This window comes from Trichomonas vaginalis, chromosome IV, assembly GCF_026262505.1.
Source record: "Trichomonas vaginalis G3 chromosome IV, whole genome shotgun sequence".
In the NCBI taxonomy this organism is placed as follows: Eukaryota; Parabasalia; order Trichomonadida; family Trichomonadidae; genus Trichomonas; species Trichomonas vaginalis.
In genome coordinates this window covers 35,758,381-35,774,040 of record NC_067206.1, presented here as the reverse complement: position 1 = coordinate 35,774,040, position 15,660 = coordinate 35,758,381, and the positions used below count along the sequence as shown (strand labels likewise).

Genomic DNA, 15,660 nt, shown 5'->3' with positions numbered 1-15,660 from the left:
TTCACCTTTACTATGAAGAGCTTCGAAGGCGTTCTTAAAGTCAGCATTCATTAAAGCTTCATTTGAACTGTCTTCATCCGCTTGTATTTTTGTCCTTATTGACCCTATAAGTTGGGCTGCTTTGGCGTTGGCTTGGGCATCTAACCAGTCATTATTAGCTTTTATATATTCTGCGCTTTTCATTGCCTTTTGCATGGCTGCGTCGTTATTATTTTACTTTCTTGTGCTAAGTTTTTCATACTGTACGGTTTTGGTTTTGCAACTGTAAAAGTTTTTCTGCCTTTACATTTGCTTCAACTTCTTTTTTATACTCATCGCTATCCATATATGTCTTCAGGGCTTTTTGTTTTATCTCTTCATCTTTCAGTACTTTATATTGAGTAGTATGGTTTTTCAAATTTATAACATCTTGTTCCATTTTTGCTACTTCTGCTGCTTTTTCTGACACTTTTTTCGCATATTCCTCTGTACTTAGTTCTTTCAGTTGTTCTTCTTTCTTCTTTTTCTCTACGTTTAACTCATTGAGTTTCTTTGTGTGTCTGTCATATTCTAGTTTCTTTTCGTTTTCACTTATTTGTTTTCTGTATGTCTATGTTTGACTTTTGACATCTGTTATTTGATTTTTGAGTGAACTCAAATTCATTTGACTTTGAGGGTTATAAGCTGTTCCGTCTGCAGCTCCACCATAGCCTGCCATTTTCGCTAAAAGTGCCGCTCTTAAACCTCCACTCTGTGCACCAATAACTCTGTTTAAAAGCATAGGGTTGCTTGACATTTGTTGCAACATAGTGGGGTCATTCATCATTTGTTGTTGCAACTGTTGTTGTGGTGTCAGTTTTACTATTGGATGTTTCAATGCTTCTTCCTCTTACGTATATTCTTACGTAGCTTACGTGGCATTTTAAGTGAAGTTAAAAAGCGTTTTTGACAGATGTTTATATGACACTTTTTGTTCAGCACAAAAAACTACTCGGTCAAAGTGTTGTCAGTTTTGTAAAATAACCGTCCTATCTTGTTTTAAAAGGGAGAAAAGGCTTCTCAAAGTTTACTTCCTTGGAACGCCTGTAACTTTTCCTGTAGCGACGATAGACCCTTACTTGTCCGGACAAAGTTATACTATTTTGAGTGCTCTACAAAAAGTCAACGGCGACGACTCTCAAAAACCGTTGTGTAAAAAGTTTTACCGTTGGACAAAAAAGTATATATAGAAAACAAAAAAACGTTTATAGTTCATTCAATATTTGAGATGGAACGGTTTGCCAACGGTAACTATTAAATAAAATAAAAAAATAGAGGGGGTCTCCGTTGGTAAAAACGGTTTATTTTAAACTTTTCTATGAGTAGTCCGAAAAAAAAGTTCATTTTTCATAATGGAAGGAAGAAAAAGTGTCGCAAACAATTCAAACATTAACAATTCTCAACCGCTAACCAAAGCCAAAGCCCACAACCTCCAAGAACCGGCACAGCGGTTAGAATAACCGCCAAAAGGTCTAACAGCGAATTAAGAGAAATTCTTCAACAAATTTGCTCTAAATATCTCAAAGACGCCGAAGAAAACACACACCAGACGCTACATACAATACTCAGTTCTGTGAAGTTCTGAACAAAGCAATTACTAGTTCAATTGAACTTACTAAGACAATTCCAAGTCCAATTGAGCTTAGCGATGTCTTAGTTCAGTATTTTCCAACATTTACTAAGCTTATAATGTTGAGAACTTTATACCAAGTTCGTCAAAATCTTCCTCGTTCCATCCAACGGTCATCGACAAGAGAATTGCCGAATTTCAAGTCTTTAGTTACGGATATGACAAAGATGAATACGAGGACGAGTTCGGAGACAAACTGTACAAAATGGTTTGAATGTTATACGACAACACAATTTGAATTCGACTTTCTCGAATTCAACGCAGCAACCATTCATATCATTGCTCTTTACCTTTCCGAAGAACAACAAGACCTCGCAGATGGAGATGTTGTTACTGTCGTCATGAAAACTCCTGAACAATTCGGAAAAAAGAAGTCTCTAATTGCCAAATTCGTTCCAGGACATCAGCTTTCCAACGCACAGAAGTCTTCTGTATTCCTGGAACTAAGTTCTTTGTCAGGAGCGAACTCAAAGAAAGATATAATGTGTCATTCAATTACACTATATAATGTTTTCGACCCAGAAGAAGACTTCTTCCAGAAGCAATGGAGGAAGAAGAGGAGGAGGAAATACAAGACTCAATCCAAGAAGAGTCCTCCGAATTCACACCAGAAGACTAACAATTTTCCGAATAAAAACTTCATTTATACTAAACATCTTCAGGGCTAGAAGGGGCGCAGCCCCTGGAAGCCCCACTACCCTTTTTTTTTTTATTATAAAAAAGAAAAAATAAAGCACGTTAAAATTTTTCTTTCTTGATTTTTTACAAAATCTACTTAGAATTATGCAAAATATGACTAAATAATTATAAATTTCAAGTTAAATTTTAATTTTGATAAATAATTTAAATTTCAAAATATCAAGTTCAGTTCGACTATGTATGTAGTAATTCCTCAATAAAGTGCCAAAACCCTATTAAAATATATGAACATTTTCAACATTTTAATGTTTTTATTTAAAAATTTGTTGGAATATGAGCTTCAAACAATTATTATGTAAATAAAAATAATTAAATATATGTATTTATTCGTATTACAACCGTAGTAAGTCGATTCTTCCTTTCTTCTACTGAGGTTTGAATTTGATTTCGAATTGTAAAGAGATTCAAAGGGAAAATACTAGCGGATAAAAACTACCTCCATGAAAGGGTCATAATGGAGTCAAGTTGTATTTTTTGATATTTTTTGCTTTTTCGGCCAAATAGTAGCCAAGATAATGCCTAAAAATAAGGTTCTAAATTCTGAAGTTTACATGATCCTCTCGTGTGCACCCTTAATAATTATTTTAAAAGGATACAGATGCGTTTTACCACATAACTTACCACTTAAATTCATTAGAAGAAAATATCCTATGTTATACATGTGGAAAACAATGGTCAAAAAGATTTCTGCTAAAATTTATGAATTTTGATTAAATCTATTGATGAGAAACGACATGTTAACAATAGAAAAGTCTAGAGCAATAAGAATGTCATTCGGATTCTTATATATATACAAGATTTTTTATTCTAATCACTATAAATCAATTGATTCTTTGAAATCAGATAAAATGTCATTAATAGAAATGTTACTCATTTCCCAAAAGGTACTTTTTATAAGCAAAAAAAAATCTGCTTCGAGATAGCTCCTATGATAAAAAGATACTATTATCCAAATCGAATAAAGCTTTCGATTCAAGATTTATATCTAGATATACAGGAGGAAGACATATCTGATTACCAAACCTACATATCTGAAATTTTAAAACATATATTTGTTAAAACACCTGTTCCTGAAGAATCACCTAACTATGGCAACATTCATAAAAGACCATTTTTATTCATTAAGAGCACTGATGAGCATGTCCATATCAATGAAATCATACCCACATATCCAGCTCTAAAAATAGTTTATAAAAGTCTATAAATGTTTACCTTCACCATTTTTCAAGTAGAACAGCAAATTTTTGCATGTAAAAAGATAATTTTGTTAAGCATATTTCATATTAATTATACAAAGATTCATCCATGCATCAATGTAGAGAAATCCCGGAATGAACAAAATCCGAGAGTAAGAGTAAACCCATTTTCGTACATAAAGTCCTCCTATGGTTTTTATGTATCAATATTGAGTGCACCACCGAATAGGATTGTTTGATTAGATTACTTAGATCTAATATATCTGCAGTTGTGAGTGGAGTAATTCCATATTTCTTTTTTGGTTCTTTATTAGCTCCAACAAAGATCAGATGTTTAAAGTCTTCAACAAGATCATCATACGATGCCAAATAAATTGGTGTGTCTCTATTATCTTCCTTTTGTTCTTTATTCGCTCCAACGGAGATAAGATATCTAACAGTATCAAAAAAATTATTTCTTGTTGCAAAAATGAGTGGAGTATTTTCATCATTACTCATTCCTTCTTTATCTGCATTAACGAAAAATATTAGATATTTAACAATTTCTAGGTAGCCATTGAATGATGCCCAAATGAGCGGTGTAGATTCAGGTATATTTTAATCTACATTGCAGTTACATTCGATGAGAAAATCGATCTAAATATCGATATAAAATATGAAGAATCATGATCATTCTCCGCAAGCTTATGATATAATTCCTTTAATCTTTTTGGCTGATAGTTCATCAAGGAGATTATATAGAAGTTCCTCCACTCTCAATTTTCAGTTTTTTTTTTGGCCAAGATATATGTAAACTGTTCAAAAAAGGCACTTCTGATTATATACTTTATATCAATCTACAATAAATAAGATAACAATTAAATCTGATTTAAATTATATAATACAATAAAACTTTATTCAAAGAAATACAAATTAACGAGGCATTTCTTGCAACTTTGTAGTAGAATTATTTTCATCTGGAATTGCTTCATAATATACATCTTGTTGAATAATATTTTCATTATCTATATCAGCGCCAAATGTTTCTTCTTTCTTTGGCATACTAGTCATTGGTCTAAACGAATCAAGATTTGGACCGTTTAATATCTTTTTCTTCTTTGTTTTTGGTTTTAATGAAATATAAATTAAACCGGCAATTGCAGCAATTGGGAATAAAATGAACCAGAACGGGACATTTGTTTCTACAATAACTGGTGATGAAAAGTGGTTTCCATCAAATGAAATTGTGACATGAGCAGAAGTTGTAAAGATTGGAACACTAAGCCTGCATTGGACAGAATGAGGACCAGATATATATGCTTCTACAACAGCTTCGTTGATTCTACAGTAAGGTTTTGTAACTTCAATCGGTACTGGTGAATAAGTAACGTTTAATGGCTTCTTTCTGATGAATCCTAGCATGTAAGACTGCGTTTCAACAATCAGAGGGGTTATTGGCCCGTTTTGTAAGAATAAATTTTGATTTTTCTTTTTTCTTGAAAATTTGCGGTTGAAAACCGGTTCATATGGATTCTCATCCTTAGGAATTTGAGCGTATTCTTCTTTTTTCTGGAATTCTTGATCTTCAATTAAATGGTCGTTTTGATTTTGGAAACTTTGGTCTTGGGACTGATCGTATTGAAGATTTTGGTATTGGCCAGCATCTTGCGGAATTTCTTGGCTTTGATCAGAAGATTTATTCTTTTTATTTTTTCTTCTTTTGATTCTCTTTACGCGCTTGAACCTGTGGCCTGATTGTTTCTCGGGTTCTTCTGGTTGGTTTTGGAGTTCTTGATACTGGAAATTATTATAATCTTGGAATTCATCAAATTCTTGGATTTGATCTTGAACTTCATCGCCATCCTTCAATACACCTTGACTCGTACCATCTTCTTCGATCAAATCTTCGTCATCTTGATACTCATCTGTTGTATCTGATTTCGAACTACTCATGTACTTATCTTGCCTTCTTTTGTCGTAAGGTGTAATTGTTTTATCTTTCTCGTTCTTCCTTTCGAATTCTTCGTAATCTTCTGGCTTGTAATTTTGATTTGGAAGATTTGGATCGCCGTAAGGGTTAATTGCAAGGTCTTCTTTCGAAATGCCAGCCTCTTTCTTTTTATCTGAAAACAATGTACCTAAATCAAGGCCTTTTCGCTTTGGATCTTCATATTTATGTTTATTTTTCTTGGCTAGAGATTGCGACTTATCGAATTGCTCAGATTTTCCCTCGTTAACAGTTACTGAAAAGCCATCTTCGTCAATTTTCCATTCATCATCAAAATATTCAATATTATCTTTTTTATCGTTCTCATTTGGTAATTCATGAGACATTTGATTCTGTTTCTCATTTTTATAATTCATTTCATTGCTAGATTTTTGTTCATTTTTTTCTTGAATATATTTGTTCGAAAAGTCATTCAGTTTTTTATCTGTTGCAGAATATAACTGCTTGGGTTGTTGTAATTCAGGTTTTTTATTTGACTTTGTTGTAATTTTTTCGTTATTCTCCTTCATTTGGTCGTTATTTCTCTCCTTGGACTTCTGATTTGATTCCTCGACTACTGGTCTTCTTTCCTTTGATAATAATGCATCTTCGGAAAAAGCTAAACCTAAAAGTAATAGCAAAAACATGAGGACTCAGTGGTTCAGAGGTGAGTGAGTGACAAATCTGTCAGAATCGCATTTCAGATATTTTAATCAGATTTTAAGAGAAATTAGGTGAACAATATATTAGTATTTGAAACAGTCATTTGTTAAGATAAGATTTGATCCATTTCCTGAATTAAATATCCTGTCCTAGATTTTTGTAGCAAATACATAAAACAATGACAAACACAAAGACTACATCCATACAGACAGCATTTTCCAATAGTTATAATCTTTAAAATAAGTAATAATTTGAGAATTTATTAGTTCACTAATAATTGTTTAATCTTTGAACTTAACAAGTAAACAGAATGATATCGAAGCTCAAAATACTGAATACCATTACTTGGAAAAAAAAGTTAATAATTTTCAATGAGAAAGGAACGTTTTTACAAACCAGCAGCCTTTAAGTTCTGCTCAACAAAGTTCCAGTTGACGTGGTTCCAGTAGTTCTTGAAGTACTCAGCCTTTCTGTTCTCGTAGTCGATGTACCAAGCATGTTCCCATGTATCGACTGTGAGAATTGGTGTAAGGCCATCCTTGACTGGGTTAGCAGCGTTGGAGTACTGGCCGATCTCAAGCTTGCCGTCCTTTGTCTTGTAAAGGTAAGCCCAGCCAGAGCCGAAGACTGTTGAAGCCTTAGCTGTGAATGTTTCCTGGAACTTCTCGACAGAGCCGAAGTTCTTCTTGAGGAGCTCAGCAACATGAGCTGGAACAGCAACCTTCTCAGCGGAGAGGGACTTCCAGAAGAAGGAGTGGTTGAAGTGCTGGGCAACGTTGTTGAAGAGTGGGCCCTGAGCCTTTTGGATGATTTCTTCAATTGGCTTGCCTTCGAAGCCAGAGCCAACGATAAGCTTGTTAGCTGTATCAATGTAGGACTGATGGTGCTTTGTAACATGGACCTCGACAGCGTGCTGTGTGAGGAAGCCTGGAAGACCAGTCTTCAAGTAGGCAGGATGCTCCATTGTGAACATTTTCTAAAAAATGAAGTGAATTCTTATCCATTCAATTAATAACCTCCTTTTCGCTCACAAAAAATAATATGTATTGAATTTTTTTCGCACAAATAAATCTTGACAGTTATTAAACACCGATAAGAATTCTCGATGATTAAGTGGTGACCAAAATGTCAGTTTTTCAATTTTCAGAGGAAATTTTTCCTTCTTACATCTCTTTTATTTTTCGTAAATTTTCATTCCCAAGAAAAATGTTAGGATGAATAGATCCATTTACACACGCGTGGCTAGATATTATAACGATTGCATATAATGCGCCTCAAAAAATTGTCAATTTTTTCTATTGGTGTTAATTCAGAAAGTGGGTGATGATATTGGATATCAAAACATATAACAAAACATATAACAAAACATATTAATGAACAAATTTTGAAAATAATACAAATTGTTCAAATAGTTTATTCACTTTTTTAGCTGTTTATTCAGGGGAGTAGCCATCATAGGAAAAATATGAAAAAACAACAAGAATTTAGTATAAAGTAAGCACATTTAAAGATATAAGTTTATTCTCTATTTTTCGTAAAAGAGATAACTCCTAATTTTGAACCGAGTTTTGGGTAGAAGTCGTGACAGCGCCAAAGAAAACACGAGCGAATGAGTTGTATGTTCCAATCATAAGCTGAATTAATCCGATGAAGAAAATGAAAATAAGGATCAAAAAGATTAGATCCCAAGCGAGTCTTTCCTTCTTTGAAAAGAGGTATACACCTGTAGCCATACGGTAGTTCTTGAAGAGGGTAATTGGATCGCAGCCCATTAAAATTTTGTAAAATATGCAACTTTTTAACGATAACCTTGAAAATGATCCAAATTTTATCGAATTTTCTAATTTAAATGCATTACCATTCTTATGTGAATATCAAAATCTCATAATTTGAGCTAAATCTCAACATTTTTGAGATTTTTTTTTCAAAATATAAAAGTAAGTTGAGATAGAATAAGGAACCAAAGACGAACAACTTCTAAAACGACATAACATGCATTCATTAAATGATTATTAATTATGAATGAAATAACATGGATAAAGAGCCAAATAACACTCATACTTCCAAATAAATAGCTACAGTTTCATATTTCATGTTCCTTTAAGGAAATTATTTATCTCATCATGAAAATCATTCCGTTTTTCCGATTTTTCAATTGATAGAGAGTCGATGAAATGCATCGAAAAACCAGTAACGAACACTGAGAATTTCTCAATGGAAATAAGTCCGTAAAACAGATCCATCATCTCCGATAATTTCTCATAATTGAATTCTAATTTATCAAAAAAGTGACATTGCTGTTGATATGCTTACAGAAACTCAGCCAATTAAAGTTGTATTGGTTGGTGATACACAAGTTGGTAAAACATCTATAGTTAATGCATACGCACGCAAAACAGAAAAAACTGTTCCAACAATTGGAGCAAATTCTTTTTCATTTGCAGTCAAATTAAATGACTCCGTTGTTAATTTGAGCGTATGGGATACAGCAGGACAGGAAGAATTTAAATGTCTTGTTCCAATGTACGCTCGAGGCGCTCAAGTTGCAGTTGTAGTTTTTGATCTTTCAAATAAAGATTCATTTAACAGTGTAAATGGTTGGATAGAGAGTGTTGTAGAAGACTATGCCATCCCTAATATTATTGTTGTCGGAAACAAAGTAGATTTAGAATCATTTTGCGATTATCAAAATTTAGTCATCGAATACAAGGATAAGGATATAGAATTTCTCCAAACATCTGCTGTAACAGGAGCTGGAATTGATACTCTTTTTTATTCGATTGCCACAAAGACTTTAGCAGCAACAACTGCACAATCAGAAACTACTACATTTATACCAAGACCTCAACTCGAGGAAACCAATAACAAACCTTGCTGTTAATTATAATATCTTTTTGATGTTTTAATTTGTATTTTATATTTAACTAAATATTGTAAGATATGGATGTTCTGATATTTATAATTTTTTCTAGTTCCCAGCTAATAACTGAGCATAATCGCTGAAATTTTATTCGATTCAAACCATTAAATAACTGGCAATATGATTAATATATTATTCATTTCCAGTAATTTCTAAGGCATTGGTTAAAACTGTAGAATTACGGTAATATCAAATTTTTTATCTTCAATATTAAACTATTTTTGAAAAATAACATGATTATATGCGCTTCCATTAGAAAATATAACTAATAAGATAGTTAAATTAGTATCAAATCAATAATATAGTAACGAGTGTCACTTTTCAAGAAAATACGTTTTCAAACATGACTGAGCAATATGTCTATTTCTTCGACGAAATCGACAAAGTCGAAGCAAAAGTCGGTGGAATGGACAAGGTGAAGAACCTTCTCGGAGGTAAAGGAGGAAATCTTGCTGAAATTGCTCGTCAGGGAATTCCAGTTCCACATGGATTTACAATTTCAACAGAAGCATGCACAATTTTCTACAAACAAGATCCACCAGCTTTACCCGATTCAATTTGGGAAGAAATTAATCAAAAAATTAAAGAACTCGAAACAAAAACAGAAAAACAGTTCGGATCAGAAGAAAAACCACTTCTCGTTTCATGCAGATCAGGTGCACGCGTTTCCATGCCAGGTATGATGGATACAGTGCTTAATATCGGTCTCAACGATGTTACTTGCCAAGCAATGATAAATTTAACTCAAAATCCACGTTTCGTTTGGGATTCATACAGACGTCTTCTCCAAGGATATGGCGCAATTGTTATGGGCATTCCTGACGAGAAATTCGAAGCAGCACTTAAAGCAATGCAAACAGAAAAAGAATACAAGTCAGATAACGATGTACCAGCCGAAGATTGGGAAGCTCTTGTTGGAACATACAAACAGATCATTGAAACTGAGAAAGGAGCACCTTTCCCACAAGATCCGATTGAACAGTTGAAAGGAGCCATTATGGCTGTCTTCCAATCATGGAACTCCGAGAGAGCCATCGAATACCGTAAGAGATTCGGTTTCTCAGACGATTGGGGCACTGCTGTTAACGTTATGGCGATGGTTTTCGGAAATATGGGCGAAACATCAGCGTCAGGCGTTACATTTACTCGTAATCCATCTACAGGCGAAAATAAGCTTTGGGGTGACTTCCTTGTCAATTCTCAAGGCGAAGATGTTGTTGCAGGTGTTAGAACACCACAGCACATCGATCAGCTCGAACAAGTATTGCCAGAAGTATACAACCAATTACTCGAAATTGGCCACAAGCTCGAAGGTTTCTTCAAAGAAGTTCAAGATATCGAATTTACAATTGAAAACGGGGTATTATGGATTCTCCAAACAAGAAATGGCAAGAAAACATCCAAGGCTATTATCAAATGCAACGTAGATCTCGCGAAAGAAGGAGTAATTACAAAAGAAGAAGCTCTCAAGAGAGTTACTTCAAATGATATCGAAACAATACTACATCCTCACTTCGAAAAGAGTGATTTAGATTCTGCAGCTTCTAAACTCTTTACTACAGGCGTAAATGCATCTCCTGGAGCTGGAGTCGGCCAAATTTACTTCGACGCCGATAAATGTAAAGAGATGGCTGGACAAGGCCAAAACGTCATTCTTGTCCGCCAATTTACAAAACCAGATGATTTCGGTGGAATGGTCGTTTCAAAGGGTTTGTTTACAGCAGAAGGCGGTGCGGCTTCTCATGCAGCTGTCGTTGCCCGACAAGTTGGTATACCAGCCGTTGTTGGTTGCTCATCAATTAACATAGATGCAGATGCAAAAACAGTTACATGTGGAGAAAACGTCCTTAAAGAAGGCGATTTCGTAAGTATCGATGGCTCAACAGGCCAAGTCTTTATGGACCAAATCCCTATGGTCGCTCCAAATATTTCAGAACAAGAAGATCTCCTTGAATTACTTAATTGGGCAGATGAAATATGCGAAAAGAATGATGGCAGAGAATCAATAAACCAAAGACCAACTCGTGGCCTTAAAGTCCTTGCAAATGCAGATACTCCTCAAGATGCAGAAAAAGCCAAGCAACTTGGTGCAAAAGGAATTGGTCTTTGCAGGACAGAGCACATGTTTTTGGGCGATAGAACGCAATACGTCCAGAAAATGGTTATGGCCGAAAATGAAGATGAAAGAAAAGAAGCCATGGATGAATTATACAACTTCCTTGAAGAAGATTTCCTGTCAATGTTCGATACAATGAGCGGATTACCTGTTATTGTCAGGTTATTGGATCCTCCATTGCACGAATTCCTTCCAGACATGTTAGAAACTGCTGGCGAAATAGCTGCAGCCAAAGAGAGGAACAAATTGGAAGGAAAGGACAAAGAAAAAGAGGAAAACGAAGACGATGAAGATGATGAAGATAAACAGAAAGAGAAATTATACCAAAACATCCTTAAATACCATGAAACAAACCCAATGACAGGCTTCAGAGGTGTTAGATTATGCTTGTTAATTCCAGGATTACTTGAAATGCAAGTTCGTGCAATTGCAAGCGCCGCCTGCAAGCTTAAAGCCGACGAGAAAGATCCAATTGTTGAAATCATGGTTCCTTTAGTTTGTACAGAGGAAGAACTTAAAGTTGTCAAAGAAATCATGGATAAAGAGATCGAAAGTGTCATGAAAGAGAACGAAATAAAGAATCTGCATATCAAATACGGTACAATGATTGAAGTACCACGTGCTGCATTGATTGCAGATAAGATTTCCCAATACGCGGAATTCTTCTCTTTCGGAACAAATGATTTGACACAATTAGGTTTCGGATACAGCCGTGATGATGCTGGTTTCATACAGACATATAGAAGCAAAGGAATGATACAGACAAATCCTTTCCAAACAATAGATAAAGGTATTGGAAAGTTGATGAAAATCGCAACAGAAAGAGGAAGAAAGACAAGACCAGATTTGACTGTTGGAATTTGTGGTGAACACGGCGGTGACCCAGAAACTATTAAGTTCTGTCACTCAATAGGTATGGATTATGTGTCTTGCAGTCCACTTAGAATTCCTGCCGCTAGATTTACTGCTGCACACGCTGTTCTTGATGCTCAAAAATAAAAAAATTTATTTAATTTTTTTTTGTAAAATTTATTTCATATTTTTATCATTTAACACTTTATTAGATAGCATTTAGTAGCTTATTTCACATGGCACAAATATTAACGAAAAAGATAAAAAATGACAAACTGCTCTTCACTTTGCAGCAGCTAATAATAGTAGCTAAGAAACAATCGAACATATTATTTGGGCGGAAAATATACCTTTTATAGAATTTTTGACCAAGATTAAAAGCTGTACTATCAGTCTTCATCAAGAATTCCAAAATAGCGCAAAAACTGAAAACCGTTTCACTTATTCAATTTTTTGTAAAAATGGATGCCATTGATAGAATTTGCAATTATAACAAGTTATTTAAGATGAATAAATGATATGTTGATATTTTTAATAGATTATATAATCTAAAAACACTCAATAAAAGCGAAATCAGCAAAATTTGCCATGATATCAAAAAAATTTTGCTGCAAACAAACATATTAACTATAAACCAGATTCTAACAATTATACAAGGCATATCTAAGTTACGCAATCGCTATTTTAAATCATATTGGGATATTTTCAGAACTTTAATTAAGACGTGTGAACTAAATGAAGATATTTCTCTTACAGATTTATTTGATTGCTTAATTTATAAACACAAAGAAATCAAAAAAGGTGAAATTCCAAATTATTCATTGGAAGTTCATGAAAAAAAACACAATTTTCAGAGCGATTATGGATGATGACATAAAATCTTTTATCATGTTCACAGAAAGAGAAGGTTTTGATAAAGACATAATGCTTAAAAGTGATTTCTATCCATGTCAAGAAGATAAAAGTCTTTCATTACTTGAATTATGCTGTTATCATGGAGCTGTAAATTGCTTTAAATTTTTAAGGGCAGAATTTAACTCAAAAATCACTGAAACATGCCTTGAATTATCATTTTTGGGTGAAAATCCAGATATAATGAGTGAATGTTTGAAATATATAGAACCAACAGCAAGCTGTATGATAATGGCAATTGTTAGTCACAACATTGATTTTGTAACATTTTTGTTAAACGAATACAATATATCTATTGATGATAAATTGTTTTTGCACTATTGTTGTATGCACCAGAATCTTCAAGCATTTTTAGTTTATTTACATCATACTAAATCAATCAACATCTGCTTTGTTTATTCACCATCGTTCAACATTCCTGCACTATGTGCACATTTTCTTTCATATGGCATTGATGTCAATAAAGGAGAAGATCAAAAAGGAAGAACCGCTCTTCATATTGCAGCAAAATATAATTGCAAAGAAACAACAAAATTTCTTATTTCTAATGGAGCAGATGTCGATGCACAAGATTGCAATAAGCATATAACACCTCTTCATTTGGCACCAAAATATGACCATCATCAAATAGCAGACATTTTGATAAATAATGGAGCAGACATCAACATTTACGATTATTTTCGGAGAACCGCTCTTCATTATACAGCAATAAATGATAATAATAGTCTCAAGACAGCAAAAATATTAATATCGCATGGAATAAATCTTAATTTCAGAGATGGAAATGGATATACTGCTGTTATTTATGCCGTAATAAATAATCACTTTGAATTAGCGGATCTCCTTTTATCTAGTGGTGCCAGTACCGATAGATTTCCTCACTGGGATACTATTCTCCACTTTGCTGCATCAACAAAAAGCACTATATTTACCAAACTTCTTATTGAAAAAGATTCATATGTTGATAAACGAAATAGAGATGGAGATACTCCTCTTCATATTACAGCAATGAATGATTCTAGGAAAAATGCAGAAATTCTTATTTCTTCTGGTGCAAAAGTCAACATTAAAAATAAAAAGGGACAGACTCCCCTTCATTTAGCAATAAAGTATTCAAGTAGGGAATTTATCAAACTTCTTCTTACACATGGCGCAGATATCAACAAAAAAGACAAGAATGGTGAAACAGCCCTAGATTATGCATTAAAGGATCACAATCATGACATTATTGAACTTCTTAACTCACATACCACAATATTAAAAAAATTCATCATCCATAACTATGCATAAATAACTATTATTTCAACACAATGTAAATATAGATGTATTTATGGCTAATCATTCACAACTTTGAACAATATCAAAGAAATTTGATCTTTAAATTTGAATCAGTAAAATTTAAAAAGATATCCTTAAGAAGCCAAATTATACACATGAAAATAGAAATGATTGGGTGAAGTGCATTGAGAATTGGATGAATTTTTGAAATATTTTTTCAAATAAAAAGGTGATTAATGGATCTTTATAGATAAGAATCTGCCTAACATCAAAATTAAACCAATTTAGCTATATGAGGCAGCTGCGCGCCGATATAAGCAGAAAGGACCTTAAAAAACGTCACTTTTTAGACAATCAAAAGCGAATGCAAACTGAAACTCCAGTTAAAATTTACGTGAACAATCTCCCTCTTGATATGGATGAAAAAGCTATTACGAAGTATTTCTCGCAATATGGAACCATTATTAACACTTTTTTGATGGTGGATGAAGCACAAACGTTCAAAGGCATGGCTTTCATCACATTTCAGAAGAGATCCGATGCAAAATATTGTATTAAAGATCTAAACAATGCCAATTTCGAAGGAAAACATCTTGTTGTTAGAGAAGCTAAAAATCAAACAAATACAGTTAAAGATCCAAACAGGAAAAAGGAGAAATCGGCACCATTTCAGATTTGCCCTAATATTATGCAAACTCCTGAAATTGTTCAATATACTGCGATGCTCAATCAACTTAAGGAAACAATTCTTAAAGCTACAGAAAATGCAACAAATCAATAATTAAGGGAACTGACTGATTGCAGATTTTTAATTTTAATTATTTCTTAAAATTTGTAATATTTAAGGCAAATTGAACCTACGAATGATACTTAACTCCCATTTACCATCCTTTTCGGACATTTACATGTGTATTAGTTACTTTAACCCAGAAAAAAAATCCAATTTTTTTCCGTTTCTTCCCTTAATTCCCAAGAATTTCTCCATAAATCATATTTTTTGTTTGTTACAATAAATCTATTTTTTTATCTTTCTATCCAAATATAAACTCATAATTTCGAGTGTGAGAAAAGTTGGCGCCATTTTGTAAACTATTCAATTTCAGAAAGAACCGAAAGAAAAAGATTTTTTCCCCCTTTGGAGAAGAATTCACCATATATTTAATGACAAAAATATGAACATTGGCTCAGTCTATCTTATCTTCTGCAAGATTAATAGTTAAATATTTAGTTTGCATCACTGCTCAATTAATATGAGTTCCTTCTTAAGATTTTATTACTATTGTTGCATGCTAAGATCAGTCATAATGTAAACCTCTCAATTTTATTGTCGTGGGAAGTATCTCAATTCCTTCAAAAAAATTGAAAAACTATTTAATTTTTAAAAATATAATACTTTTAATTAGTTAATTA

The 15,660-nt window shown here is 33.4% G+C and overlaps 9 protein-coding genes across 9 annotated transcripts, besides 2 other annotated features; 5 read left to right on the top strand and 4 right to left on the bottom strand.

The window, feature by feature from the left end:
* Nucleotides 1-1,707: 1,707 nt before the first annotated feature.
* Nucleotides 1,708-2,316, top strand: TVAGG3_0228670 (uncharacterized protein; the record flags this gene model as incomplete). Its single annotated transcript, XM_001324515.2, has 1 exon — nucleotides 1,708-2,316. One exon carries the CDS (start codon nucleotides 1,708-1,710, stop codon nucleotides 2,314-2,316), a length of 609 nt encoding a protein of 202 aa, XP_001324550.2.
* A 41-nt stretch (nucleotides 2,317-2,357) lies between these two features.
* Nucleotides 2,358-2,918: a mobile genetic element.
* Nucleotides 2,919-3,657: 739 nt separating this feature from the next.
* On the bottom strand, nucleotides 3,658-4,041 carry TVAGG3_0228650 (Ankyrin repeat family; the record flags this gene model as incomplete). The annotated part of the gene is made up of 1 exon (XM_001324514.1): nucleotides 3,658-4,041. One exon carries the CDS (start codon nucleotides 4,039-4,041, stop codon nucleotides 3,658-3,660), a length of 384 nt encoding a protein of 127 aa, XP_001324549.1.
* A 313-nt stretch (nucleotides 4,042-4,354) lies between these two features.
* Nucleotides 4,355-4,449: a mobile genetic element.
* A 6-nt stretch (nucleotides 4,450-4,455) lies between these two features.
* Nucleotides 4,456-6,156, bottom strand: TVAGG3_0228630 (uncharacterized protein; the record flags this gene model as incomplete). Its single annotated transcript, XM_001324513.2, has 1 exon — nucleotides 4,456-6,156. One exon carries the CDS (start codon nucleotides 6,154-6,156, stop codon nucleotides 4,456-4,458), a length of 1,701 nt encoding a protein of 566 aa, XP_001324548.1.
* A 266-nt stretch (nucleotides 6,157-6,422) lies between these two features.
* TVAGG3_0228620 (iron-containing superoxide dismutase) lies at nucleotides 6,423-7,160 on the bottom strand (the record flags this gene model as incomplete). The annotated part of the gene is made up of 1 exon (XM_001324512.2): nucleotides 6,561-7,145. The coding sequence occupies one exon, from the start codon at nucleotides 7,143-7,145 to the stop codon at nucleotides 6,561-6,563; it is 585 nt and encodes a 194-aa protein (XP_001324547.1).
* Nucleotides 7,161-7,610: 450 nt separating this feature from the next.
* On the bottom strand, nucleotides 7,611-7,964 carry TVAGG3_0228610 (uncharacterized protein; the record flags this gene model as incomplete). The annotated part of the gene is made up of 1 exon (XM_001324511.2): nucleotides 7,723-7,944. One exon carries the CDS (start codon nucleotides 7,942-7,944, stop codon nucleotides 7,723-7,725), a length of 222 nt encoding a protein of 73 aa, XP_001324546.1.
* A 388-nt stretch (nucleotides 7,965-8,352) lies between these two features.
* Nucleotides 8,353-9,234, top strand: TVAGG3_0228600 (GTPase protein; the record flags this gene model as incomplete). The annotated part of the gene is made up of 1 exon (XM_001324510.1): nucleotides 8,478-9,053. The coding sequence occupies one exon, from the start codon at nucleotides 8,478-8,480 to the stop codon at nucleotides 9,051-9,053; it is 576 nt and encodes a 191-aa protein (XP_001324545.1).
* A 105-nt stretch (nucleotides 9,235-9,339) lies between these two features.
* On the top strand, nucleotides 9,340-12,213 carry TVAGG3_0228590 (pyruvate, phosphate dikinase protein; the record flags this gene model as incomplete). Its single annotated transcript, XM_001324509.1, has 1 exon — nucleotides 9,436-12,207. The coding sequence occupies one exon, from the start codon at nucleotides 9,436-9,438 to the stop codon at nucleotides 12,205-12,207; it is 2,772 nt and encodes a 923-aa protein (XP_001324544.1).
* A 735-nt stretch (nucleotides 12,214-12,948) lies between these two features.
* TVAGG3_0228580 (spectrin binding) lies at nucleotides 12,949-14,262 on the top strand (the record flags this gene model as incomplete). The annotated part of the gene is made up of 1 exon (XM_001324508.1): nucleotides 12,949-14,262. The coding sequence occupies one exon, from the start codon at nucleotides 12,949-12,951 to the stop codon at nucleotides 14,260-14,262; it is 1,314 nt and encodes a 437-aa protein (XP_001324543.1).
* Nucleotides 14,263-14,542: 280 nt separating this feature from the next.
* On the top strand, nucleotides 14,543-15,503 carry TVAGG3_0228570 (RNA binding; the record flags this gene model as incomplete). The annotated part of the gene is made up of 1 exon (XM_001324507.1): nucleotides 14,543-15,031. The coding sequence occupies one exon, from the start codon at nucleotides 14,543-14,545 to the stop codon at nucleotides 15,029-15,031; it is 489 nt and encodes a 162-aa protein (XP_001324542.1).
* Between the last annotated feature and the right edge of the window lie 157 nt (nucleotides 15,504-15,660).